Source organism: Thermobia domestica, chromosome 14, assembly GCF_964235325.1.
Source record: "Thermobia domestica chromosome 14, izTheDome1.hap1.1, whole genome shotgun sequence".
NCBI lineage: Eukaryota > Metazoa > Arthropoda > Insecta > Zygentoma > Lepismatidae > Thermobia > Thermobia domestica.
Window position 1 is genome coordinate 178,306,430 of NC_137467.1, and position 18,260 is coordinate 178,324,689.

An 18,260-nucleotide genomic window follows, 5' to 3' on the forward strand; every position below is an offset into this window, starting at 1 on the left:
TCAGTAACAGTACCTACGCGTAATCACACAGGGAAAATGAAAAACCAGGTTGATCACAAAAGTAAATTCAGTGTTTCATACAAAATTAGGCAGAGAATTTCCCGTAACAAAAATTTAAAAGGAAATAAGTGTAGTAAACATAATTATGAAATGTGTGGAAATCGTAAGTTAGTGAAGCAATGTGGTAGGTCAAAAGTTAAAATTTCTGCCAATATGCAAGTTGAATACATTACTGACGATGAAAAATCATACGCGTATGGAAAACCAGTGTTCACTAAAGTAAGTATTTGTTGCAGAAACCACACGGGTAATTACGAAGACGTGTTTATTAAACGTTTTGGAATAAAATTCAAAATTCTTTTTGTACTCGAGAAACCAAGAGTAGGAATTGGATAAAAATATGTTTGCGAGAAAACTGGACTGTATACATTTTGCAAATTTGACCTTACCAATGTTTAAGATTCTTGAATATTACAAAAAAATTGAATGCATAATATTGATAATAAAATTAAATATTTTTCTTTTGAACCGTATAAAAATTAGAAATTGAGAAAATTGGTAAACTGTTAGATCCTTTAACTGGTAAATCAATTGGGTCGCATTCAGTGGATAGACTTTAGGGTGTGGAAACCTACGAAACAAACTCGTAAAATTTGTTTAGACTTAGTTGTAAAACATAGTTCTGAGAAATACCATGACATCATTTCAAGCGAATTTAAACATTCAGATTTAGAAAGTAGTGTTGAGACTGTTCTTTGTAATGCATTAACTACAACACCAGTTTGTTTATCTCAAAGTGTTCAATCAAGAAGTAATAACCAACGAATACATAAAATTTTAGAGAAATTGCTAGATGTTGACAAATATTTGAATTTTCTGTACTGTAAAAATCTGTGTTCATCTGATGTGTTGGAACTTGCGTTGGTAAACTTACAAAATCCTTATGTATTATTGAATGAAAAAGTACAAGGAATGTAAAAAAAAAAGAAAAATAGAAAAAGGCTGTTTCATATGACATATGTAGGCATCTGTGACCAGCTATGCGACTTCCAGATGGCCGTTGATATTTTATTTTCCAATGTGATGGAAAAACCAGCAAAGATATATGCCAAGTCATGGAGATGAGGTTTCCCTCCCTTATATGTCGGGTAATGTAATACTTTTCTTTAATGTTCAGAGTAAGCTATTTTGGTAAATCCCATTCTTTATTATAAATTTTTAACCTTGTATTCTATAATTCGGCCTCATCTCGGGGTGGTAAAACAAATAATTTATTGTGGGTAGGTATCTTCAAAATTTAGCCGGGCAGATCCTGTCGAGTGATCAGAGAGAGTCATAACTGAATTATTACGTTGTAAAAATTTAGCTATGAATCTTAAAGGCGCCGATAAATTTTATTAAATCTCGACAAAAACGTATGTTAGTTAATATTGTGTGAAAATAAAGTTTCTAATATGCAATATGTTTTAAAAATTTGTTTACTAATGAAAAAATTCATTTCATATATTCGTGTTACCGTATTATTGCATTGTGTTTGAGGTTAACTAATCAATTAATAGTGCTGTTTAAACGTTGTATTTTAAATGCTTGAATGATAAAAATCATACATTATTAAGAGTTATTTTGAAAATTAGTTATAAGGAAGCATATACTTATAATAAGGTTATTTTTGCATTTCATGATTAGGTCATTTTTCTTAAAATATTGAAAATTTCATATGTTTAGTACGATAAGGATATTTAGTGTAAGATGTAATAATACGAGTCAGATACTTACAAAGAAAAAAAAAGAGAAAGATTGAAATCTTATGATTTATGAATGGTGTAAGAAATATATTAGTTAATAGAATATGAAACCTATATATGATATAAAATGAAAACATAATAGATAACCAATATAATATTTAACTCATATTCAAATATTGTATTATGAAAATAAATGTAATCTTATATTTACACATACAAAAAAAGAGAGAGCCCATTTAAAGCATATAGCCCATAAAAATAAAATAGCCCATCTACGTTTGTGGAAAGTGTTAGTGAGCTATAATAAATCAAATATTACTAGTGGAAGAAAGAAGAGGAATAGTAACCGGAGAAATAAACTTTTGGAAGAGGATAATTTCAAGGTTCCAGGATTCTGATAATCTTCGAAGAAGATCATCGCCACTTTCACACGCCATTTGTGAGCGTGTAGCCCCCCTCACCACATTCCATTTTAATTTTCCCAGTTTTTCTTATCTGAATTGGAATGAGGCTCCATGTACTGTACGTCGACGCAAAGTGTGTTTTAGTTTTATCTTTTTCTATGAGTTGGCAGTCCTGTGAGTGGTGACTTGTGCTTCCTGTTCACCAAACAAAAGGGATGTGATGTGGTCGTGACGTTGTAAAGAAATAGTACGATTGAATCTAAATCAATCGAAGCACATTTTTATTATTTTCAATACTTCAATCATTTTATTATTATAGAAAATACGTCTAAAGCCGTTCAATGTATATATCCCCTGTAAAGAATGCTTCTTATGGGTATTTTTAAAATCTTTTTCTGGCGTGATCAGCGCAAACATACTGACGCTTAGTCTGAAAGGCGCGAAGGTGTGCTTGGTGATGATGGCGGTATAAACTGTTCTACATATCTGGCGTCCATCAAAAATATCCAAGATTTCCTTTACCATCGTTGAATATAATCTGAATTTGATCATGGAAAGTCCGAGTAAAACATATATAAGTGTTTAAGCGTAAAAGTTTCACAAAATCTATGTGCGTGTGTTAAAACAGCGCCTAATATACAAAACAATGAAAATCCACGATGTATAAGTAAGGAATCCATACAGGTAAAAAGGTTGATTGTATTTACAGTCGAAAAGCAATAACTACAACGGAGCCTAAATCATGACTATTCGACGGACAACAAGAAGCAAGGAGAAATCTCATTGCTAAGAATAACTGCATGACCCCCCCCCCCGAAATCCAACAATTTGCAATGCAGTAAAGTGTGATCCGAATAAATAGCGTGTGTTAAATGATAGGGCATCGTGTAATGTAAATTTTAGCCGGCATCTACAGTGCTTCATTTTCTTTAAAGAAAGAAAGTAATTAGTCATATATAATTATTTCTTCGTGTAAATTCCAAATTAGTACGAATATGGGCTCACAGACTGTTAGTACATGTTGAATAAATTTCCTAATAAAATAGTGTAATATTGTACACGTAAGTATTATACATAACCTGTGTCAATTGAATAAAATTTACATATTGTATATATTTTTTGTGTGCAATTACCTTTACAGTATTTTCTGCACAATCATTACCGAAATGGTAGATGTTATGTCTGATTACTTGTATTTATTCTGCTAATGCCAGCAGGCGTGGCAAGGACGGTGGGCACCCGCAGTCGCAACCTCAATTGAAAGTCATTTTGGTTCGAGGTCCAACTTGGAGGTTTGCGCACTCTTCATTTTGGTATTGTTATTTGTGTAGCGAATGTCCTTTTCCCACCAACTACTAGAATACACCATAGGTCAGGCGTACCGGACAAGAGATGTATCCAGTGGAGTTGTAAGAATTACTTATCCCATAATGAGAACAGGTAAGAACCAAATGAAAATTGAATACATGGTGTTATGAAAACGTTTTCCAAACAAGGACAGTAAGGAATACGTACCCTACCGGTCATAAGAATGGCTTTCCCTCACAGGGAGAACAGAGACACGATCCATCGTGTAATAAAAACGGCTAGCCCGAACAGGAACCGAACCACACGCGATCCAATCGTGTCATAATATTAAGACCAAATTAATAACTTTCAAAGAAAACGAATATTCTCGATTTTCTCTCCAGTTGTCAAGAGGTGCAAGATTCGATATTTTAAATAAGAACATAGTTAATATTCAATTTTTGAATTAATAATAAACAGGGATTTGTTGTGTGAAATTGTAACAAGGCTGATTTAGACAAATTTTTATTAGTTAAGATTTGATGACTGAGATTAGAGTTTAGTAGTAAACTTGATAGAGAGGAACAACAGTTTTGATATTTGCTAAAATTTCAAGATTTCATTAATGATCAATTATTAAATTTTGCTTCATTCTGAACTGTTTTGATAGATTGGAGTTTAAACAATATTTGAGATTAAAGCCAAGGATAAAGTTAATTGGATTGAAATTATTCAAATTATTAACTGATCAAAAATAGTAATTTCTAATAGTTATTTACTTAATGTTTGAATACTGTGTATATGTGTTATTCAAACGTTTTAGTGCATATACACCACCCTCATTTTGGTTACAATAAAATTGTTGTTTTTCGAAAAATTGAAACATTGTGTTTGTTTGTTTGATCTGTTTATGTTTGGAGTGTTTACCATGTTTACTTTCTGAAAGTGAAATATTGGATCTGTAGTCTATCCTTTGCATCAAGGTGGTTTCGCGATATGGGACAGCCCCACACAAGCCCGCTCTGCCAGCTTTATCAGAGTGAGCCCAGATTGACAGTTTGTGTTATTTATTGGTTTTCTTTTTTTCTTTACAAACTCTTGATTTGGTCGAATGGACGAGGGTAGGCGGAAGTGGGCGTTACATGACCCGGCGTAGCGCAGTTGCTAATGATGTTACATTTTTGGTAAGCGATCCCGAGGTTTGGTTCCTTGTACGACACTCGGTCGAGTCAGAGGAGGTTAGGTCAGAGATTCTGAAAGAGATTTTCCTGGGTTTCAGTCATTCACACCAGGCAAATGTTGAGATGATATCTACCATAATAGTCGAAGACTGCCTCCTACGACCTCCGCTCCTTGTAATCGTGTCCAATTTCCCGGGAAACGTGATCGCTGGAGGACGTGGTCTCTCATACGTGACAGGCTAACATGGTCATAGATACGAAAAGGAAAGAAACCTAATTTCTAAACCAATTCTTGGTTATAGAGATAATCTTCATAAATTTGGTTAGTGTAAATTTACCTGAACTTTGGTTTATGAACTTTTCGGAAACTTTGTAGCAGTGGTTCCAAATCTGAGGTCAGCAACCGCTTGGGGCTGTGAAGAACAAGAAACTACAGCACAAGCTACTGACACAAATAAACTTTGAAATTACGAATAAAGCAGCATTTGTAATGAAAATTTACAATAAGGTTTAGCAAGTTTCAAAGACGTTTCTTGTTTTATTACTAAGCATCGTTCACTTTTAATGTGAACGAAAATATTCATGTTCATTATTATTATTATTATTATGGATGTTTCTAATATTGTTAATTTGTTTCTTTGCCGGAAGAATTGTCGGTATTGTTAGAAGTATTAAATAACAGAAAAAAAAATCAACCCGAACACGTTTAATCTGAACATCCGGTTAATCCGAACAGATCCGCAAGGAAAATTTTATTTTATTTTATTTTATTTTATTGGTGGCAAAAATACGCATTTTTAGGAAATAAATAACTAAGAAGATGAAAATTGGTCAATGTTTTTGTAGAAAAGAAAGTAAAATTTCGTAAAATACAGTTTTTTAGTTCCTGTATTTAGGCCTTAAGCCACATATACAAAGTTTGAAATAGAACACAGTAAGTACTGTACAATATTGAAACATAGGTCTATAGGTTTAGTATGATTGAAAGACAGTAATATAGTAGAATAAGTACTGCACTGTAGCATAAAACTGAACGCACAATACTCGTAGTGTACAGTATTAGTGCTCTACTAGTATCTATTATTATACTGTACGTGAAAAAATAAAGGCATCAAGTTTTTCAAACAGTTTTATCATTTGTTGCAGTACAGTATGTAGATTGTAGTCAGAAAACGTATTTTAAAACACACTATGTATTATATACACTGTGTATTGTATACACTATGTATTGTATACAATATATATTGCAACTTGCGATTTTGCTGTTATTCCGGCTAGTCCGAGTAATCACGTAATCCGAACAGTGTTCAGTCCCACTTAGTTCGGATTAGCGAGACTTCACTATATACTTAATTACGCTGTTTCTTATCGAGATTATTTAACATACAAATATTACGAATGTTGTATCAAAACGACATTAAATTAAATATTATACAAACAGAAAATATAAGATAACAAAAAGACAATTGTTGCTGTTTTAATGTCCCATTTAAAGCAACGCGCTCAGGGAGGAAACGAAGTAACTTACGTATCGGGAAAGCGATAAAGTTTTAGCAGAGGCGAATCTAGAAGGTAAAAACTGGGGGCGGGGGCAGTCAACACCCAGAGTACGATAGATATATTATGAATTTATTATATACTTTCAAAAATATATTAATAATAGCTTAATAATATTTCTCACTCAAATACCCCCTGCCCTCGGCTAGATCCGCCACTGGATGTTAGTGTAACTAATGACTTTGCCCAACATGGGCACATTGTACATCCACTGGTCGTCCAGTGTCGAAGAGAAATGGATCTATCGAAAGAGTTGATTTGCTTTTGTTAGCTGTATTACTTTAAGATAAACGAGCAAGCAGCCGCATTAAGTTGTCGAATTTATCAGGTTGATCTAATTGGAAAAGTTGCCGTGACATCCGCAGAGCCTGGCTTGGTTCAAGGAGTGCATATTTGGAAATCTGAGCCTTTGAGATGAACTCTGCAGTTGGGCGACCACAGATATTGGATGACAAGACTCTGAAAGCAGCCCTTCAGTAAAACATTAGTCAAACGTGAAGTAAATTGGCCGAAAGCTTACAGACCTCCGTGAGAACTGTAAGATTTCACATCTACGTACAGAAAAGACGTACTGTACAGTATAATTTGAGCAAACGGATATCTCACACATTGTCGTCAAACAACTATTAACTAATACTATCAACATGTGTGTCGTTGCTGTCATGGCACCACAACACACCCATGGTTGGTCGCGTGTGCTCACAAGAGAAGAATAGCGGGTTCAATATGACACTCCTAAGAATACTCGACAGTGGTTGTGACCCCTTGACATTATTCTTGGCACGTCAAGAATATCCCTGAATCCATGTAATATGAAGCTAAATGTCTGGTATACTTATCGCTAACTGATGCATTACGACCTCCTTACCAGGGACCCATTTCTCAAATTCAGTTTTTTTATGTTTTTTTCTTACAAGTTGTAAAACATCACGAAACAGAATCGCTATTATTCTAGTAAGAGTAAAATCTATATATTAATTCAGATGCTTCTGATTTGTTACGATTTTATGACGTATGCGATTGTAAAATGTCGGACTTTAAAACTTTTGACGTTGGTGTTGCAAGACTCCTTTTTCGAGAAATATGTCTCCGGCCAGATCTACACTGCGAATCTAAGCTCGCTTCAGTTGCAACGAATACAGCATGCTTTATAGCAGATGAAACCATAGTTCGTTAACTGCAAAGACGTTGATGACAATGCGAAACTACATGCACCAAAGACGACCAGGAATACCATTCAGCCACTTGACAGCGAGGAAACATGATAACCAACATACTGGTGGGACCAAATGACATCAAATTACGACCTATTCTATTCCTTAGATACCCATTCGACGAGAAAACCTTCGACAATGTGGTAGACCTACGTCACATATTCACGGGCTTGTTTACGTTCAAGTCCTCTGACATCTTTTGCTTGGTCATTATGAAGTTGCAGAAAACTTGGCAAAGGGCGCTGATAGAGATTTCTAGAAAGTCTATCGGTGAGTACCGTGCACTGTATGTCTGTTTTTGACGATCATGAACGGAAATATAAATTTTTCTTACCTCGTAAGTATTTGATATGAACTGTGGTTTTATGAAATGCGAAACAAGTACAATATAATACTACAAACAGAACTGTATGTAAAGGTTTTAATGGAAATAAATATAATTTATGATTTCTATTATTATTATTATTATTATTATTATTATTATTATTATTATTATTATTATTATTATTATTATTATTATTATTATTATTATTATTATTATTATTGAACTTTTGAGAATTTAACGTTGCATATGAAATCATGGAAGTCAGATGAAAACTATTTATTACTAATGAGCTGAACTAAGAGTCAGAATTTGTGATGCGGTGAGGCGCCAAAATTAAAAGTTTGGGAACCTTTCCTCTAGGAATATGCGAAAATTGTGTATAGTCGGAGCAGGTGTCAGAGGAACCGAGCATACTTAATATTTAACCATAGATTATGTGCAAGAAAGGTCTGCAGTCTTGGACTTAAATAATATCTTAAAGCTACAGAAAATGGATTACGTTTCTTTTTTGAATCATCGATTCATTTATAGAATAAGTTAGTATTAGTTGTAAGCATATCTTACTTTTGCTATTGTGATGTTTCATCTAAATCATTTTCTTCTTAAATCCATTCGTAGACGAAGATGACTGCTCTGGTTTCTTTGTAAGAATATGTGCCATCTCAACAAATGGAGCCTCAACAGTAAGATGAAGAATTGTCCCAACTAATGTTATATACGTGATAACACAAAAGAGGTTTTTGTCCTGAAAACAATTAAATGTTTCAAATATAATTTTAAAATTCTGTGCTGTATGTAAAGAAAAGCAAAAAAAGAGAAAAATCCATAGTCGATATTAGTATTGAAATTTATTTGGTGTTTGCAAACTTAAACCAATAAAAACTAGACGAAGGATTACTAATATTCATTTGCACAGTATAACATTCCTAGAACTACACATCGGAATTCGAATTAGAGATTGAAAAGAAAACTACACTTAAAAGAACACGTTATATACAGTCAATCTTAATGTATTGTTCGAAACAAAACTATAATTTTCTTGAAATTCACAATAAACCAAAGTTATAATTTGCATTTAACATATCACTAATTGTAGAGATAATTACTAGAGATCTCTATCCTTTCATTCTAATAAAATCAGAACAATTTGGTTGTATAGACTTGTATGCACAATAATTCACTAGTATCTAGAAAGATGGTTCCATATTACAGGGCGTTAATTAATATTCCTGTGCAACCTCCTTATTGAAGCTGCGATTACTAATACGTGCGGCATTGCAAATCGATGTTAGTCGGGGCTAAAATGTTTCGTTTCTAAAAGTTTTGGAATGTGCCGTCTTTCGAATGTCTAATATTAATATTATTGCTTGAAGATTCATTTAATGTGTTATCTATTAAATTTATTTAAATCTATGATTTTTATCATTAAAGAAATACACGTATAGTTGCACAAACACAGCATTTCGTTGCACAAGTAACACAAGTGAAGATTTTTCGTTTAAGATCATTCGTTCATACAAATGTTGATTCTTTATTTACTGGTTGTTTTGTCTTTACCACAAAATGGAACCGCTATTACAAAATTGCTAAATTTGCTGCTTATAGTTGCAGAAACTAAGATTTTTGCTGCAGAACCAGTAAAAACGAAGATCGATAGCTTAAGACCATTTATTTGTACAAAGCTCGATTATTGCCAATAATGATGGTTCTGGCCTCCGGTCAAGCATGAATCGCTACTTTAAAGCCTCTAAAATTTTGAAATTGTAGGTGAACAAACGAAACATAATGCTCCACAAACCAATACAAACAAAGATCGTTTGGTTAAAACTATTTAATTATTCAAATCTTTGTTATTTCAATAGTAGTGGTTCTGGACTCTCGTGAAATTGGAATCAGTAATTTGAAATGTTTCGAATTTTTTAATTGTAGAAGTACAAAGGATTTTTATTTACTGCATTATCCTAACGCGTTGCTTACAACACACTGTGTAAGTATCTTGTCACATGGAGACTATTTGTGCTGATTTTAATGATAAATGTGTACTTACCAGAACGTTTAAAGTAAAATTAAACGGAGAATTAAATCTTCGAAAACTCTGTATAATTACTGGCACATTCACAACATAGACAGGGTAAGAGATGGAGTGTACAAGTTTAAATCCTCGCCAGTTGAGGAAAGAAGTTAATGGTTCTGAAGAAGCAAAAGAAAACAAATACATTTATTCAAACTTTAAGTTAGATAAACAGACTAATATAGCAAGAAGCACAAGCGTTAGTGTTATAAATACGTATTTACTGTGAGGAAAAATTAAGTAACATTTCACACAATCTGATACTTAATAGTGTAATACAGTATATGGTAAGTAAAAAATCAAGTGATACAGACGAAACTTCGCATTTTGTTTCTACATCTTTGTTCCGTATAGTTCCGAGAAGTTTGATACTGGAAACAGACTATTAAGTTGAAAAGTGAAAATATTTATGTGGCATTTCCTACAGAGATAATCGTAACTGTAAAATAGAAACATATTGGTGAAACATGACGAAGTATTATCTGAGGATTAGTAGACTTTTTTTTTTTTTTTTGCATTGAAGGATGTAACAAATGTATTGCTTTCAAGATACTCTGTTTATTTCATTACAAGGTTGATAGAGGTGTCGGTTACCTTATCACTCCTATTAACGATTCGAAACAGAAAAAAAGACATTTTCCGAGCACGTTGAGACGAAAAAGCTTTTTGCAATTTGTAAAATACAGGATTTGTAAAATAAATGCTGTGTAAAATATTGTGAATCATGTATGTACGAACCACTACTAATATTTCATCGCTTAATCTAAATATACTTTGAAAAATGTACTTTGAAAGACGTTACTATGTTTCAATGTGGGTATAAGCAGCATTGCAAACAAATCCCCTTTGATTTATCTGTTCTTTTGTAATAATTCTTTGTTTTTGATCCATACGTTTCATTTATTGTAAAGAAAACCTGTGTTCTTAATGATTGTGTCAGCAGGTAGCATAGAATATTTCGTTTTGCAAGCAGAATATATATATAATGTTTGCATTATGAATTTCTAAATTTCTCTCTTAACATGACTATCGTTATGAATATGTCACTTACATGATTAGAGAAAATTAATTATAACAAGGAAACGTTGCTCCTCATTCGGACCCTATCTTCACTCATCCCAACGATCATACTATAGAAACAACAGGTTCTCCCGCACAAGCACGTTTTTCCCCAGATTTCACCCATCAACCACAGCCCACCGATCCAATGCTGGCACCAATTACATCTCATGAAATCTACGATGTACTGAAATACCGTCGCAATACCGCACCAGGTCACGATACTATCTCATATCGCCAACTACTGCATGCTCCACCCGTGTTCTTGGTCTTGCTTGCTCAACTCTACTCCGCAATGCTAATAACAGGCTATTTTCCTCCAGCTTAGAAACTTGCCAAAATCGTCGTCTTTCTGAAACCACAGAAGGACCCAACCTCAGTGGCGTCCTATCGACCCATCAGCCTTACATCTGCCTTCAGCAAGACGTTTGAGCGCATCCTTCAGAAGCGCCTCCACCCCTATATCATGGAACGAGCACTCATACCATCTACTCAAGCTGGATTCCGCCCATCTTTTGGCATCAATGACCAACTTCTCAAACTATCGTCACTTCTGGTCAATCACTTCAATAAATGCCTTCCATCTGTCCTGGTTTCCATAGATATTGAACGCGCATTTGATACAGTTTGGCATGCTGATTTGATCTATAAGCTTACATCTCTCTTGCCATTCCCCTATGTGCGAATCATAGCTCAGTTCCTCCATGGTCGCTCTGCTTATATTCAGATCAATAATGCAAAATCTCCAACCTTTGTACTACGGGCCGGTGTACCGCAGGGCTCAATTCTATCCCCACTTCTGTATCTCCTATATGTCGCTGATATGCCTCAACCACAGCCTCCTGTTCATATTCTCCAATTTGCAGATGACACCGCTTACCTAGCACTTGGCTCTTCTGTAGACCGAATTAACAGCATACTTCAACCTGCGTTGGATTACCTTGTCGGATGGTGCCTCAAATGGAAACTTAAATTAAATCCTCTAAAAACGCAAATGACATTGTTTGCCCGTAATAAACACAAATATTGCCCAACACGAAATCCCGAGCGCCTAAGTATTACACTTTTGGACACACGTCTTCCGCTCCACGATACTCTCAAATATCTTGGTGTCACATTTGATAAACATTTAACATGGAACGCCCATCTTCGTCTCTTGGACGCCAACATCCGCCATCGCCTCAATCTCCTACGACACCTAAAGGGCACAACGTGGGGACTTAACGCCAAACTGTTACTATACACATATAAAGTGTTTGTTCGCCCTGCGCTCACCCATGGTCATCTCGCCTGACTATCAGCGACATCCAAATTTTATGACCGCATCAAACTCCTTGAACGGCGAGCATTACGAATTGCGTATTCTCTCCCTCAACAGACGCCAACAAAGGAGGTATACCGCCGAACCACCATGCTCACTATCCTCCCACATCTTCGCCGCTTACGCACCCGCTATATCTTTACTCGTATTGCCCATGCACACCCTATTATTGACGAACTGCTGCAACAAACGCCTGCGGTACCCAAATATGCCTATCCACCAATAGATCATCTGTTAGCCATATATGAACAGGACCATTCACCTGCGCAATACAACCCGCATCGTCGTATCTACACCCAAAATGTACATATCCATCGTCCGTGATCACCACCTGGCCTCCTACATCGCTTAATATCTCACTCCTTACTGATCAATAGCTGACTTTCAACTTCAACTCACATTTAGATGACCCTTTCTGTTTCACACCATTTCATAACAGCCTGCAACTTTCTAACTTTCTCATCATCAACAGTCGTTATATATCTCTGGACATAGAGAAGGCATAACCTTCTGCGGCCCGCCCATCCCCGGATGGCAATGAAAGACATGTGAAAAAAAAAGAAGTGTTATATTGAAAAATGTCTCTGAGTAAATTTAGGATTGAGCATGCTTAACTTAATTAACATGCTGAATTAAGAGAAAAAGGAAGGCAAACCAAAATCGTTATATTATAAGTCATCTTTTTAAACAATAGATAATGTCATGCTTAATGATAGAAGTAAACAGAGATTGTGTCAGCATGGCACCGAACATTATTCCAGAATGTATACTCAAAGATATTCAAACTTTTTTTTAATAATTGCTTTCATTTCTTGAATATTTTTAGAGTAAGTATTTTGATACCAAGTGTGGAATATGCACTAACATTAGTGACATTTACCGGAAACCATTAGATTTAAAGTAATGTAACATATGGCAGGCAATTCAGCAGTGGTTTTGTCGCCATTGATGCAACTTACGATGTATCTTTTACTTTTTTAAATAAAACTTAGTTTCAAGGCATTTAATGATGTAAGATAATTTGTAGATCATAACTCACTTGGACTTATTTCTGGAACACCAGATATTTAACTTTAACGATGTAAAGGAAAGGAATTTTTTGAAAATTTTGGAAATGTAATTACATAATTATTTTGTAAAAGCGTTCTCCGTGTTTGTATTCTATAATAAACAATTAATAGGATGATGTTTATTTATTATGATCACTCAGTGAGATTGGGTTTTTACTACATCTGACCGTCTGTTGCTAAGCATGATAACTCTTGAAAGGATGCGAATTGTTTAAATCCGTTTTCTGCAATCGGTGGCTACAGCCATTACCTCAACCTAGTTTGTTAATAGAGTTGATCTGTTAATATTTTAATGGGGTAACGGTGACTTTAACTACGACTCTTTATATCACATACATATATTTTACATGGCCAACTCTATTGTTTTCACCAGAGCTTCTTTATGTCCTAGAGTTTCTTATAGAAAACATATATAAATTAGAAGAGCTTAATGTTAAGTGATAAGATAAAACAATGCATTTACTAGTAAGGGTATCCCATAAAGAATTCAATCTTTGAAATGTCCGCTATTTCTATTCTAGAAGTCGGCAGCATTAAATGTCACAATTTGTAGGTCATAATTCACCGTAACTAATATATAGAGCATCAAATATATACTTTTCACGATGTAAAGGAAAAAAATGAAATATATTTTTTGAAGCTTCTGAAAATGCAACTATATAATTAATTTGTAAAATAGTGATTCTTTTGTGTATTTTATAATATACAATTAACAAAATGATGTTTTTTTTTAATTATTACCATGCAGTGACATTATGCTTTAGTACGTCTGTCCATCGGTTATGACCATCACCTAATCATCATCATCATCATCATTAAGAACATCATCATCTGATCATCATCTGTTTGCTGTACGGGTAGGAATGGAGCATGAACAGCGTGTTGTCATAGTGAAAACTCATTACAAATGTTGTAAATGTTCAAGACAGATGACGATCATGTGCCGTGCTTTTCGGCACTCTGTGACTCAAGAATGTTATAAAATAGAGGAGCCATACGTCACAGCTTCGCCACACCTAGTCTACCCACTCCGTGCTACTAAGATCGAAATGTTTCGAGCAAACAATCATGGCGGAAACGAGAGTAGCCAATCAGTCGTGCCGGCTCAGAAGATGCTCGGTTGTTTTTTTGGCTTCATTAACTTCATATGATTATGATACATTCCCGGCAGATCCTCTATTTTTTAACATCCTTGCTATGACTACTAACCACAAAGACAATAGATGAAAACGATGTAACGTTCTGTGGTGCCAACTTACTAGAACAGAAATGTGGGCCAGACATTTCAAAAGTAGCGTTCTTTATGAGACAGCTTTATAAGCATTTTTAAACTTATTTTATATAGAACACATAATTTATGTAGAAATCTTGGAATTCTGTTAACGTTCTATAAACAAAATAATGAAAAAATGTGAATATGAGAAATCTGCTTACCAAAATGTTCTGAAGCCAAAGCAAATATTAAGCAGGAGACTCCAAAAGACACCACGACTTTATACACAATCAAAAAAACTGCAGGTTCCAGAGAAATATGCCTCTTTTTGTATACCATAAAGATACTGCCATATAGTACAACAGCAGCTATACTAACAATGGATAATATCGTCAGATGTGTAGCGTGTAGCTGAAAAAAAAAAAGATATACCAAAATTGATAGTCCATTGAAAGAAATCACAATTGGTAAAGTTTAAATATGCGTTCATAAGCTTGTCATTATTGCGAAATATCTAAGTATGAAAAGAGTTACTGCTATTCTAAACTGAAATTAAATTTTACAAAGTTATTAAATTTTAAATGGAGAAATATCAAAAGATGAGATACACAAAATGATAGAAATCAGTGTAAATTGTCATGAAATAGATTGAGAAAAACGGACTTTTTTAAATCCAAAAATACTTACTGTACGATAACATAACTATTAAGATGAAACAGATACTGAACTATTTATTAATCAAACTTTTGATTTTAACTATAGCAAATTTAAGCAGTATATAGTATGGTTAATGAAATAGAATAAAAAATAATCACTAACTTTTAATACGTATATTTTAACTAACTATAAGATTTGATTAACGATAAAACACAATGTTAATTGGTAAATCACATCTTTCTAAAGAAATTAAATATTTATGCGTGAATTCTCGATATTAGATTTTGAGAAATTTGAGAAAGGACAAATTTGATAGTATTGAAATCCACGTCATCGTAGATAATATGTCATCAGATAGAAAGAGTAAAACCGTAATAAAAGCTAACATAAGCCACTTTTTCTATACATGGCTATCAAAATCCTTAGTGGGAAAGAGTGACTAGTGGGATTAAGATTTCCAATTGGACGCATTTTCTACTGGATCGTCCACAAAGTGTCGTGAGGATAAATAGGGAGCTACTTGTAACATAAAATTATCGAACTGCGCTCTAGAAAACCCAGGATCAACGGCAAGTGAAATCAATGTGCTGACTATAGTTCGTACCAAAAACCGTAATTGCCACAAGCCGGCTGGTAGACCCGAGTCCCCTGAGGTCTGTTTCGCCAGGAGGTTAGTGTTAGTGTCAAACGTTGCTTAGGAATTAAGAATTTTCCAGCAACTTTCTCCCTCCCTTTCAGCTTTTGATCCCTTTATTCCATTATTATTAACTTACTAAGCTTTTTTCATAAATATACTCATATGTAAGGTATCTGATACCGAGTAAGTTTATCTTTGTTTTAACAAAATATTTTTGACATTGCTCTTTCATATTCTATGTTGGTTGTCACATTTACTAGCAAATATAATTTTGCAAGTTCTTTTATGATTTTCACTTGAAAGAAAGATATCACATGAATATACACGAGGTGATAGCTGAGTTTTCTTTTCTTGCAAAAGAGAAAAAAATCCATGATTCTAAATGGCTATTTTCTGAGTCCTAGCGCCAAAGTTTTGACGGAGAACATTTTGATTTACTCAAGGTATTTTCATTTAATTTCAAAACACTCCATCTTTAGGGATGCTCCTAAGATTCGAACGGATCCCTTGAAAAACGCATATTAATGAGAGCGAATGACAGTTATTCACAAAATATAAAATGTCAGTTTCTCTCTTCCCTATGATACATGTGTTTCGCCTATTGTACTTGTTTCATGTCTCTAGATCAGTTAAAGGACAATCTACTAGCATATAAAAGTAACTCTTTAAAAATTACTTTTCGTTCAAGATGCCATGCGCTATCTAAAGTTTCACATAGAGAAACATACAGGGTGCGTTCACAAAGTTTCAAGACTGGTCTCAGAATAACAAATGTATTTCACATTTTTGTACAGAGAACTAAAAGTCTTCGAAATATGACCCTTGGGCACCAATACTCCGCTGTCAGCGTGTTTCCCATTATTCATAGGCTCCCTGAAAGTCTTCGCGCCCAAGGCTGTGAACGGACTTCGTCGAAGCCGCCTGGACAGCTGGAATTGTGTCGAATCGCTTGTCTTTCATGTCTTGGCAACACTGCAGCATCCACCCTAGCCCCGAACTTGCTCCCAGGGACTTTGTTTTATTTTCCCGGATCGAGAAAAACCTGAAAGGAAGCGATTCGACACGATTCCAGCGGTCCAGGCGGCTTCGACGAGGCCTCTTCACAACTTTAAGCGCGAAGACTATCAAGGTGCCTATGATCAACGGAAAACACGCCGGCAACGGTTTGTTGATGCCCAGGGGTCATATTTCAAAGACTTAGTTTGCTGTACAAAAGTATATAATACATTTGTTATTCTGAGACCAGTCTTGAAACTTTGCTTCGGGGGGAGGGGGAATTTTGATAGGATCATATATTATGTGCTCCCTCTGAATACAAACGAAGAACGTAGAACTTTCAAGGCTGCAGAAGTTCTTCAGCCACAGAAGGTTCATGATTTGCAGACAGAACTGCTTTGTATCTATGATTGCCAAGATATGACGGCTTTTATTTTAAAAAACTGAAACAAAATCAGAGATAAAAACTATTACAACTGACAGAGTTACTGCTGGGAGACAACAGCTATATATTATTCGGCGTAAGCTCTAAACTGCGATAAACAAAGCCACGTGAAACTAAATCTTGCTGATTTTCTGTTGTCCTACTGACGCTTGTACTCCTCCGCAAAATAGTTCATGTGATTGCATTATTAATTTTACTATGAAGCTTCATATAAAACTATATTATTTATTATAAATGACAAAAATATAATACGGATTATCTAATAATACTGCAATCGAGTGTGGCTAATGAAACAATAGAAATAAACACTAAGCATGCGCAGTAATTATGGCGTTAACTCAACTGTGGACGGGCGTTCTGATTTTAAAGTCTGAAAGATGACTGGCATGAATCCCAGTTCCGCGAGTGTTGTGGTGAAACACCAAGAAGGCAAACCTTTACTCACTAAGCAACAATTGTTTACGAGCGAAATTCAAATATTTTTTTTAATCTTTCGAGTTTCTTTTCCTTCTTTGCTGCTGCTTAGATTGTAAGTATCTGGACAATACGAGACAGTATTGTCAAAACGCACGTGTATAATTTGTTCCTCTCCGTGGGGAGTGGGAGTGATACATCACTAGCCAATCGTATTTGTGACAAGCGGAAGGATACAAATATTTTGTTTATCGGAGTTTAGAGCTTACGCTGAATAATGAATAAATGGTAGTATCAAACAAATTTTGATATTACTCTTCGGTACGGAATCGATTTTGCAACATGTATAGGATTCCCATTACGAGTGAATACAAAGTCTTGCCCCTCTGGACTATGGGGATGTGAAAAGAACCTGTGGTATAATAAAGAAGTTTTATCTTCGAATTGACAGGTTTGCACTTATCAATCCCCCTTAAGATAAGCCCTTGAATCAATGTGTCATGATGAAAGTTGAGGTAGAAACTATGTTGCAAAATTTACTTTAAAACGACTTAATCGTTTTTGTTACGTAATCACAAATAACAGACAATACCTCTGTGAATGTGGTGAAAAAAGTATAAAAGTACCATTTTATTTACAAAAGACAATTTTGTAAAAACGTTAG

At 34.7% G+C, this 18,260-nt stretch overlaps 1 protein-coding gene across 1 annotated transcript; it reads right to left on the bottom strand.

Moving 5' to 3' along the window:
* Positions 1 to 8,287: 8,287 nt before the first annotated feature.
* Positions 8,288 to 12,122, bottom strand: LOC145670128 (uncharacterized). The gene is made up of 3 exons (XM_081738497.1): positions 12,119 to 12,122; positions 9,761 to 9,903; positions 8,288 to 8,458 (listed from the first exon to the last, which is right to left on the bottom strand). Exons 1-3 carry the CDS (start codon positions 12,120 to 12,122, stop codon positions 8,300 to 8,302), a joined length of 306 nt encoding a protein of 101 aa, XP_081594623.1. The 3' UTR covers positions 8,288 to 8,299.
* Positions 12,123 to 18,260: the final 6,138 nt, after the last annotated feature.

What these genes read in the sequence shown, in the direction of transcription:
- LOC145670128 (XM_081738497.1), bottom strand. An exon ending in ATTTTACTTTAAACGTTCTG is followed by an intron (nt 8,459 to 9,760) that starts GTAAGTACACAT and finishes AATTGTTTTCAG; the next exon opens with GACAAAAACCTCTTTTGTGT.